At 36.3% G+C, this 11,256-nt stretch overlaps 1 protein-coding gene and 1 long non-coding RNA gene across 2 annotated transcripts; both read left to right on the forward strand.

Moving 5' to 3' along the window:
• Positions 1 to 203: 203 nt before the first annotated feature.
• Positions 204 to 3,890, forward strand: LOC113342274. The gene is made up of 6 exons (XM_026586868.1): positions 204 to 556; positions 715 to 1,009; positions 1,068 to 1,177; positions 1,277 to 1,537; positions 1,650 to 2,327; positions 3,833 to 3,890. Exons 1-6 carry the CDS (start codon positions 204 to 206, stop codon positions 3,888 to 3,890), a joined length of 1,755 nt encoding a protein of 584 aa, XP_026442653.1.
• Positions 3,891 to 9,279: 5,389 nt separating this feature from the next.
• LOC113342287 lies at positions 9,280 to 11,006 on the forward strand. The gene is made up of 3 exons (XR_003356563.1): positions 9,280 to 9,330; positions 9,441 to 9,515; positions 10,982 to 11,006. It is a non-coding gene; the product is annotated as an uncharacterized LOC113342287 (long non-coding RNA).
• The last annotated feature ends 250 nt before the right edge of the window (positions 11,007 to 11,256 follow it).

Here is an 11,256-nt window from a genome sequence, read left to right on the forward strand (position 1 = left end):
GACGCCAGTTATTATGGCACGTTCTGTTGGTAGTTCTCGAATTCCTGGAAATAATGCTCTGATTGATAAGCTTGCTGCTGGTACTAGGTTAAAACCTGGAAACGGAGGGCAGAAGAATGATACTACTAGGCTGGCGCAGAGAGTTAAGATTAACAATAATCCTAAAATTGTTTCCCAATGAGAGTCCTCTTTTGGAACATAAAATGGGATTGTGCGAGATGAAGCACAAGCTAAACGAATTAGTTAAAGACTTTCAACCTGATATAATTGGTATTGCGGAACCAAGAGTGTCAGTTTCTTCTAGGTCTGTTAAAAAATTCTGTATTGATGGTTTTAGTAGGTCGATTATTCATAATTCTTTGGATACGGTTGTTGGTAATTTATGGGTGATGTGGTCTTCGAATATTGCTGATCCGGTTGTGGTGAATTGTTCTAAACAGGCTATTACTATTGGTATTGATGGTGTTCATATTTCTTTTGTGCATGCTAGCTCAGTGCAAACTACTAGGAGAAATCTTTGGAGGCAGTTAGATATGGGAGCTCTTCAAGTGCCGTGGTTGGTAATTGGGGACTTTAATTGTGTGCTTCTTAATGAAGAGAAAAATGGTGGTACAAGTCATAGAACAATATTTGTAAATGTGTTTAGTGATTGGTTGGATGATATGGACTTTTTGAAGCGGAATCTTTGGGCTGTAAGTTTACTTGGTCTAACAGGCAATCTGGAGTTCATAGAATTATTAGTAGATTAGACAGAGGGGTGATTAATGAATTTTGGTTGAATCGTTTTGAGAATTGGCGGTGTAAAGCTCTTCCTAGGGAAGTTTCCGATCATTCTCCTCTTATTGGTTTTCCGTTTGTTAACACAAGACCAAGAAGAGCGCCTTTTCGAGTTCAGAAAATGTGGTTTGGGCATCCTGATTTTATGCGAATGGTTGAAGATAGTTGGAAAGTTCCGATTGTTGGTTCTCCGGCTTTTATATATCCTCAAAAGCTAAAGCGACTTAAACAGGCAATGAAAGTTATGGAATCAAGAAGTTTTTGGTAATGGTAATGCTAGGCTGAAACAGGCTCAACTTAGGATTGAAAGTGTTATGCGTCTTTCAGATGAAGACCCTTCAGATGTAGACAAGTTGAATTTGATGAGAACTGTGGCTGTTGAAGTTAATGATATTAGAATGCAATAAATCACTATGTTGAAGCAAAAATACAGAAATCAGTGGTTAGTTGAGGGGGCTAGTAATTCTAGTTTCTTTCATAATTCCATTTGTATCCGTAGGAGTAGTAATACTATTTCGGAATTGGTGGATGCTAATGGGGTTACGTTGACTGATTGTGATCAGATTCGTAATCTTATTGTTGATTATTATGAGGCGAAGTTTAATGGAGATGATTCAGTTCCGGTGGAGACTCTTTTTAATATTGATCATAATAGTATTTCCCTTGAGGAAAGTACTAGAATGGATCAATTGCCTTCTTTAGAAGAGATTCGCGCATCAGTTTTTGATTTGGATGCTGATAGTGCGCCTGGACCGGATGGGTTTGCTGGTTTTTTTCTATAGACATTGTTGGGAGATTATTCGAGATGATTTGGTTAATGCTAGTCTTTTTTGTTGGTCTAATAAATTCATTCCTCACGGAGTGAATTCTAGCCTTCTCATGTTGTTGCCTAAAGAGAGAGGTGCAAATACTCTTCGTAACTTTAGGCCAATTGGTCTTAGTAACTTCTTTTCTAAGATTTTTACCAAGATTTTAGCTACTAGACTTGGTGGAGTTTTGGATAACTTGATTTCTGAGGAGCAAGTAGCGTTCATGAAAAGGAGAAATATCCATGAAAATATTAGTCTCGCTTCAGAGATGGTGAATGAGACGCAGATTAAGCGGAAAGATGGTAATGTTGGGTTTAAGCTTGATATAACTCAGGATTTTGACACAGTTAGTTGGACTTTTATCTTGGAAGTGTTTCGAAGATATGGTTTTTCTGAGAGCTGGTGTGATTGGATTCTTCAAATTCTAAAATCTGCTAGAATTTCGGTCCTTGTCAATGGTAGTCCAGAAGGTTTCTTCAGTATTGATAGGGGGCTTCGTCAAGGAGATCCATTGTCACCTCTTATCTTTGTGTTGATTGAGGATGTCTTAAGCAGGAATATCACAAAGTTCTTTAAAGAGGGCAAGATGACTCATATGGTTAATAGAAAAGGTATAGCTCCTACCCATCTATTTTTTGCTGATGACAGTATGATTTTTTGTAAAGGTAACATGAAGAGCTTGAGAAATCTGGTTGATTTGTTGAGAAATGTCGCAGAACACTTTGAGAAACGACAAAATAGGTGATATTAGCTTAAACATAAGAAAAATGTAATAACTTTGCGAAGATTAGAAGATCTGCGAAATTAACATTTGTAAGCTTGCGATATCATCGCAAGCCAGATCCGAAATTAGGGGAAATCTTAGCTTTATATGAGATGTCATCCACTATGTAAACACCTATATAAAGAGAAAGGTAGGAGAGAGAAAAGGGAGAACTGGTATAATGATTATCTTCTTATTCTTCCCAAAAAACTAGAGAGAAAGAGAGAGAACTCCAAATACTCATTAATGGAATCTCAATGTAATTCATATGTAATTCAATGATCATAGTGAAACCTAACCCCGTGGATGTAGATCAAATTGATCGAACAACGTAAATCTTGTGTCTTATTTTCTATTTTCATTATCTTTATCTTTATTTTCATATCAAATAAGTTTAGATATAGAAATTATAGTCATGATAATACAAGGGGTGTGTTGTGGGATTTCCAGCAACTACATTTTGGCGCTAGAAACACTACCTGATCTTGTTGGTTCAAGAAAGCAAAGAAAAATTGTCTATTGTTGGTGATGAATTCCACTGGATCTGTAAGCTCTAAGGGCGAAATCGGAAATTTCAATTGAAGAGATTTCGTCACCCGACAATAGATTTGAGAAGAAGTTCATGGAAAAGAGAAAATAAGAGAGTGCAAAACAGGAGCAGATCGAAAGAAACATACAACATCAAAGAAATTAAGCGGAGTTTTCATCAACAATAAGCCTTAACAGGACATATCCTTGTCTTAATTCTTCAATTTTCTTCTTCTTTTGATTTCTAGATCTGGTGATTTACATAAAATATTTGAAAAATACCTTTGAAAAACAAAAATTCATAACGTGTACTTCATTCGAAAGTGGATTTACTCTTGGAAAACTGATCTAAAATCGAGTCTGGATCTGAGATTTAAAACTGACGAAACTTGATTTACAAACCCATATGATTGCTTTCAAAAGCATTGCGTATCAAAAATTTCAGTTGATTTAGAGGATCGGATTCAGCACTATCCGAAACTCATCGCCCTCTGATTTTGAAAAGTTAGTTTAAACTTATGTATGTTTCACCCGTTTGATTTGTTAAGATTGTAGTAAACAAAGGAAAAGAAGAACCTGGTTAATCTGCGAGAAGAAGAATGCGAAGAAATAAGACCATATAAGATGCATTGACATTAGGGAATAAGATACAGCCACCTCGTGCGAAGAAGAAAGGAGATGTTACAAGTTTATGGACATCAACAACAGAGGCACAAGAACAACCGTTCTCTCGGAAGTAATGAATATCTTCTCAAAGACAAGGAAGAGAACTGAAGAGTGCGACAAATTCGTACAAGAGAACTGAACTCAACAACATAGGATAAATTTTTACAGGAGAAAACGGGCAGAAGGAATATCCAACAACGCGTGGGAGAAACAAATGGATGCGAACAAAGACGCACACACAGACTCGGGAGATATTGTCTGTGCGTTCCTATTGATATTTTTTCTGCAGGTGCGAAGATATGGAACTAAAGTACGAAGGAGGTCATTGTACAAGACGCAGAGAGTAAAAGAGTGGTGGACAGGTTACGCGAATTGAACGCATAGAAGAGGAAATACAGGGAAGTACCAATAATTGAACCTAAACGAGCAAAGGACGATTGCTAACAAACCCAACATCTAAGAGAATGACGCCGCTTGCAACCTAAAGCAGGTTCTGCTAATAACAAAAGAAAGAATACACAACTAGGGTGAAGAAGTAACAGTAGATGGAGCTCGAGAACGACCAGATCACTAAGCTCAATGCAATCTAACCAATGATTCTGATTAGTAGAACCAGATGGAGGTCAGAACGTTGACACCATCACTCAACCTATGATACAAAGGGATCAACCAATTTCTTTGTATAGAAGGATCAGCAAAGATCATTAAGAACTGCCAACGGCAAGAATCTATGCGAAAAAAAAAACAGTGGAGGAAGACAATTAGAATAACTCAAAACGACTCAATTAAAGGAACAGATCAACCTATGATGATTCAAGTTGTGCCAAAAAGGACTTTCTAATAGATCCAGACTAACATCAACGCAATGCGAAAGAATGCCAGAGATAGATGAAATACAAAAAGAAAGAACAACAGAAGATAACAGGAGAAGAAGAAAGAAAGGAGGAAGAGAAAAGCTTATACAAAGGGAAATTAAATGAATAACATTGCGAATCTTATCGCACTGACACAAATCAATGCAAGCACAGACGGTCCATGGTTTAGATAACGAGTTTGATGACCCACGTTCGAATCTCTCCATCCTCTTTTTTTTTCGTATTCTAGAACTGACAGCGGAGAAAAGAATAACAGGATAACTATATGCCTTTCTTCACAAGCAGAAGCTGGTGCAGATGGTCAAAGTTGCAGAGTATAAGCTGGAGGTTATGAGTTCGAATTCCCTCACACCCAAATTTTTCACAGTTTTCTTCTTTTTTACAAAGAGCGAAAAAATGAATAATTTCGCAATATTGTTTCATTATTTCGCAAACAAGAGGCAACACAGTTGGTCATCTGTGAAGTTAATGAGTTCATGGTCGTGTGATCGAGTCCTAACACCTGCGTATTTTTTCACACAGAAATTTCTTTGATTATTTCACACATAAGAGAGTTGATGATAATTTTGCAGAGATATTTCGCAAAGAAGAAGCTTGCACAGTTGTTCAAGAGGAGTGAATGCAAGCAGCAGGTCAAGGGATCAATTCTTTCTTCTCGCATGTTTATCTTTGTTACGCGAAATTTATACAGAAGTGCCTCTCACACAATTAGAATTTGATTACTTCACAAGAGAGGCTTAACACAGTTGGTATGGTGCAAGAAAATCCAAGAAGCAGGTCAAGGGTTCAAGTCTCACTTCTTTTTGCTGCGCGAAATTCATACATTTCAAGGCATTTATTCACTTCTTTGACAACAAAAGCGACTCACATGAAAGATAAGTACCACTTCCTTGAACATTTTACTTTATATTAAGAACGAATAAAAGATTTTTTATTTGAATTACAAAAAGCGATTCAATCGCACGATTACAAAGATTTCAAGATCTCAAGGATTATAAAGATTACTAAGATTTCAAGATTACAAAGATTTCAAAATTACAAAGATTGCGAGATTTTAAAATTACAGAAAACTGAGAAAATTCAATTTATATGTTTCTCTAGAATATTTCTTTTGCAGAGAATAAAAAGATTTTTGATTTGATTTACAAAATGCGAAACAATCGCAGAATTACAAAGATTTCACAATTACAAAGATTTCAGAATTATAATGTATTACAATTTCTCTTGAATATTTACTTTGCTTAAAATAATATGATATTATGAGAATGAAAGAATGGATGAAAGAAATGACAAAAATGAAAGAATGAATGAAAGAGTAAAGAAACGCGAAAATTTCGCAAGAGACAATCTAAGATCCATAAAAATATAAGATTAGAATGGGGCGAACCTTTATGGCGTACACCCTAGTTCGCTAATAAAATTTCGCAAGAGGCAAATGTAAGACCTAAAGTACGTCATAGAAGGGGGGTACCTGTTGCATGACTCAGCGAAAAGGTTACACCGCCCCTGGAACCTGAGTCATGGAGATTGGGGGTCAATAGAGCCCATCCAAAAGAGGTACCTTGGATTTTCAACCTAAGCTTTTGCTTTAGGTTGGACGACTAGGGGTCTCTTCTAAGGAGTGCAGAATCTGATCAAGGCGCCGAGGTACACGGTTGAGTCAAGAGTGCCAGGGGCGTCTGGAGCGTACCTTGCCATTCTTGACAAGTCTTGGCTTATACTGCACTCGGCCCGAAGAAAACCCCACTTAGGGTGCAGTCTCGTAACCATAAGCCCTATAGGTAAAAGGGACAAGAGGCTGCGAAAACAACTGGTTGTTGTTAAGACCGGATGGGAGTAGCTAACCTTGTATGGAAGAAGTACGCCTCCTTGAAGGGGCAACCAGGGGGAGATAAGGGAGGCACCCTCCATTAGGGAGCTGATAAGTGTCTTAAGACGCAAATGTCATGAGGCTTTTTACTCGCAAGGGTATTAAGACTTGTTATATTTGTGCGAAAATCCTGAAGAGGCAATAATACTAGAGAGAAAGATAAGACAGGATCAATGGGTCATTACATGAAAGTGTGAAGACGTCCTGTGATTTCGTCGCAAGACGGTAATGTCATGGGTCTTTATTTTCGCAAGAATATTTAGGCCTGTCATATTGCTGCAACAATCCTGAAGAGGCAATAATACAAAAGAAAAAGTTAAGGAAAGATCAATGGGTTTTTGCATGAAAGTGCAAAGACGTCCTGCGATTTTGTCGCAATGACAAGAGGTGGCAAAATAAGACATTTAACTAGGAAGGCAAAATAAGACCACATAAGAAAACAAGTAAGCAAGTAAGCTTGTGAGAATGATTATATGTAAGCAAACAAGCTTGCGAATATGTACATAGAAATTAAACTGAAGCAGTGAAAATGCCGCAGACTTGATATTATGATCATACTGTTATGAGATACTAATATTGCAGGAAAGAGGGAAGATGAAACACAAGTAAGAACTTGTGAAGAACAATAACTACACGAAGAAGAATGCACACACTAAAGAAAGAGGCAGAGAAATGAAGAATGGAAGCAATTTAAAGCTACATCAATTTTAGACGGCAAAATGAGCTAAGTAACACAAACCTTAACTATACATTGCAATAGATAAGCATTCTCATCATACAAGCATCATACTCGCATCACAAAATCATTGCATAAGCATTTCATGGCATAAACATCACATACACATTTCATAACATAATCATCACATAAGCATTATATTCGCACAAGTACTTTACAAAACTGCACGGAATAATATTGCAGAATTTTGCAATAATATCGCAGAATTTAGTAGAATTATTCAGGATTATTCAGAATTCCGCAAGATTATTCAGAACTTCACAGAATGATTCATAATTTCGCAGAATGATTCAAAATTTCGTAGAATGTGTCAGAATTTTGAGAATGTGATTCTTTCGAATGATGTGATTATCTCGCTCAATTATTTCGCACAATTATAAGCAACTTGAAGAGATTATATTATCCCATGAGCACAAAACATGAGACAGATGCAACATAAGAATGAAGAAACAATTCACACATTCAACATTTTCTCAAGGATTCTACCCTCATAGATAAAGAACAGAGGCAACTATGGATTACCAAGAAAACATTTTATGTTCTTTATCTTCTCGGAAAGAATCACCAAGGATACTTCATGCTTTTTATACTTCATCAAGGACTTCATGCTTCTTATACTTCTTCAAGGATACTTCATACTTCGCATACTTCAAAAGATGATACTTCTTATTTACTTCGCAACATCCCAGAACTTCACAAAAGAATAGAGGAAAATATGTACTTTTAAAGTCCAGTATTCTTTCGCTCGTTCCTTCATCAACAAAGATCAAAGACTACTCCAACACGTATCTCTCTCCAACAACTACAACAATGGATTTTTTTCCTGAAGATTGCTCTTCAAGCAATATTCAAGAAAAAAGAGGCAAGATGTAGGATCAGAATTTCGCGACAACGATACGCTCGCGAAATTCTTAAAAACGCATTACAAAAATGTCGCAGAACACTTTGAGAAACGACAAAATAGGTGATATTAGCTTAAACATAATAAAAATGTAATAACTTTGCGAAGATTAGAGGATCTGCGAAATTAACATTTGTATGCTTGCGATATCATCACAAGCCAGATCCAAAATTAGGGGAAATCTTAGCTGTATATGAGCTGTCATCCACTATGTAAACACCTATATAAAGAGAAAGGTAGGAGCGAGAAAAGGGAGAAATGGTATTATGATTATCTTCTTATTCTTCCCCAAAAACCAGAGAGAAAGAGAGAGAGCTCCAAATACTCATTAATGGAATCTCAATGTAGTTCATATGTAACTCAATGATCATAGTGAAACCTAACCCCGTGGATGTAGATCAAATTGATCGAACCACGTAAATCTTGTGTCTTATTTTCTATTTCCATTATCTTTATTTTCATATCAAATAAGTTTAGATATAGAAATTATAGTCATGATAATACAAGGGATGTGTTGTGGGATTTCCAGCAACTACAAGCAGCTTATTTTTCCTCTTGTTGCTAATATTTTCTCTCCTAAAAAAATCTCCTCTCTAGGTTTTGTTTAGGGTTTGCAATTTTTTTAACGTTTTTTGATCCTCTTGATCAACTGAGGTTGATTCAAGATGGTTGAAAACCATGATCCGGGTCCAAGTAATCAACATATTCAATCTTCTTATGCTGATAAGGTTAAAGGGAACAAATCTGCATCATTTCAAGGTAAAAACCCTTATATTATTACTGCTGATGATTGGGATATTAACACTAATATTACATATGATAATGGTGAACCTAGAGCTGTCAATTAGTAACCCGGCCCGCGGGTTGACCCTAGCCCGGCTTGTTTCAACCCGGCTTGGCTGGGCTTGTTTCCAAAACGGGCCGGGCTAGGTCTGTTATATCTGACCCTAATAGAAAACAAGTCGGGCTAGGTCTAACCCGCGGGTTACCAGCCAACCCGCTAAATTATGATAGTAACCTAGAATCGGAGGTATCGGTAGTATTTTACCTGCTACCCAGGTAACAGGGTACTTCTCATTCTTATCTAAGTTTTCCAAAGAAAGAGAAATCAGAAAACTTCTCTTAAGTTTTAGATCTGGACTGGAGGGTGGAGGCAGAGCAGAGCTGCAGAGTATTCCGTATTCGTGTTCTTGAGTTCGTCTCTTTTTCTAACTTAAAACTAAATAGGGTTGTTTTTCTATTCTGAGTTCTAGATTAGATTTTGAATCTTTGATCTTTAAGTTTACTGTTTAACTATAATGATCCTTTTTTTTTTAATTTTCTAACTATCTGTTATTCTGTTTGATTTTCAGGGGTTAGGGTTAGGGCTTTACTCGTAATCAACTAACCAAGTTTTATCCTTTAGGTTGTTTTTTCACTTCTAAGTTATAGATTAGATTTTGATCTTTAAGTTTAACTTTAATGATCTTTTTTTTTTTTAATTTTCTAACTATCTGTTTGATTTTCAGGGGTTAGGGCTTTCTTTAGACTACCGTTGAAGAAGAATAGGAAAAATTGGCCGATGATTTTACTTCTACTTTCCTAATCTAGGTGAGTAGTTCTAAGTTTTTAAATTTTAATGCATAACTTGTTTTAAGTACTGTTAGGTGTTTGTGGAAATGATTCTTAGAACCCCAATCCCTTTTTCACGAATTTGTGTCATTTATTGTTAACTCATGTCTCTTAATGTCAATCTATCTCTTAATGTCAATCTATAATAAATTAATAATGCATAGCTTGCTTACGTTATGCTTGTGAATATTTATTTGAATTACAAAGGTTTACTGATTCTGAAAATGGAAATGAACTCCATATGCAGCATGTCAGAATCAGAAAGCACATGTTTTATTTTGGCTTACATGAAAGTGTAAAAAAGCATACTTTTGTTGGCTTTGCCTTTGCCAACTGGGATGTGTACTTGTTGGGATTTTAATTATTGACAGCTCTAGTCCCCTGTGATGTAGCTCAAGGCTTACTAATTTTGATTTTTGAATTCTTTATGTAGCTTCCTAAAATGTCAGTTGAAGAAGACCATGACGATGTCATGAGTGAAGAGGATATCACAGTACTAGAGTCGATGACAAGTCAAGAGCATGCTTCAAAGAAAAGGAAATTTACATCAAAAGTATGGAATTATTTTGATTGGTCACGAGACAAAGATGGTAAAGAAAAGGCTACGTGCAAGCATTGTAGGAAGGAATATGCTTATGACAGTCAGAAAGGAGGAACATCAACTATGTCAAGGCATTTAAATAAGTGCCCTAGACTGAAGATGCAAGATGTGGAGCAACTTTTGTTATCTACAAATAATGGAGAACTGGCTACTCGTGCACGCAAAATAGATCAATCAAAGTTTCGGGATTTAGTTGCAAGACTAATTATTGGTAAAAATATCCCCTTTAATTGTGTAGAATGGACTGAATTTAGAGAGTTATGTAGTTATCTGAATGTCGATGTTGAAACCATATCAAGGAATACTACAAGGTCTGATTTTCTTAAAATGCATAAGTTCCAAAAAGAAGTTATTCGCAAGAAATTACAATGTGCTCCAGGTAAAATATGTATAACATCAGACATGTGGACCTCCGTCAACACCACTAGATACATAAGTTTAACAGTACACTTTGTTGATCAAGATTGGGTATTGCAGAAGTTTCTTTTAAATTTTTCTCCACTGCCACCACCCCATACTGGTCAAGCACTTTCAGATAAGTTATTTCTGATGTTAAATGATTGGGGAATTGAAGGAAAAGTAACCAGCATCACTTTGGATAACGCTGCATCAAATACTTCATGTGTTAAGATAATGAAGAGTCGATTCATTGCAAGGAATGTTATGTCGGATACTGGGATAAGAAACTTTCATATAAGGTGTTGTGCTCACATAATAAATCTTATTGTAAGAGATGGACTGACACAGATTGATCCAGCAGTAATCAAGATAAGGTTAGCAGTGAAGTACCTTAAAGGTTCACAAAGAAGAAAACAAAATTTCTTGGATATTGTCAGCGATTTAGGAATGTCAGTAAAGATGGGTGTTCGACAAGATGTTAAGACAAGGTGGAATTCTACTTATCTTATGTTGCAAAGTTGTATTTCGTATGAAAAAGTCTTCACTCATTTGAGGTTGGTGGACCCTGACTATGCAGAGTCTCCTAATGGGGAAGAATGGGAGCAAATCAAAGTGGTCACGAAGTTTCTCAAAGTCTTTTATGACCTCACGACTCTATTCTCTGGAAACAAGTATCCTACTTCTAATTTTTATTTTGATGGGGTTTGTCAGATTAAAATA

This window comes from Papaver somniferum, unplaced genomic scaffold, assembly GCF_003573695.1.
Source record: "Papaver somniferum cultivar HN1 unplaced genomic scaffold, ASM357369v1 unplaced-scaffold_35, whole genome shotgun sequence".
Taxonomy (NCBI): domain Eukaryota; kingdom Viridiplantae; phylum Streptophyta; class Magnoliopsida; order Ranunculales; family Papaveraceae; genus Papaver; species Papaver somniferum.

What these genes read in the sequence shown, in the direction of transcription:
- LOC113342274 (XM_026586868.1), top strand. Translation starts at nt 204, where the DNA reads ATGGGATTGTGCGAGATGAAGCACAAGCTAAACGAATTAGTTAAAGAC. An exon ending in GGAGCTCTTCAAGTGCCGTG is followed by an intron (nt 557 to 714) that starts GTTGGTAATTGG and finishes TTGGTCTAACAG; the next exon opens with GCAATCTGGAGTTCATAGAA. An exon ending in AGCTAAAGCGACTTAAACAG is followed by an intron (nt 1,010 to 1,067) that starts GCAATGAAAGTT and finishes AGGCTGAAACAG; the next exon opens with GCTCAACTTAGGATTGAAAG.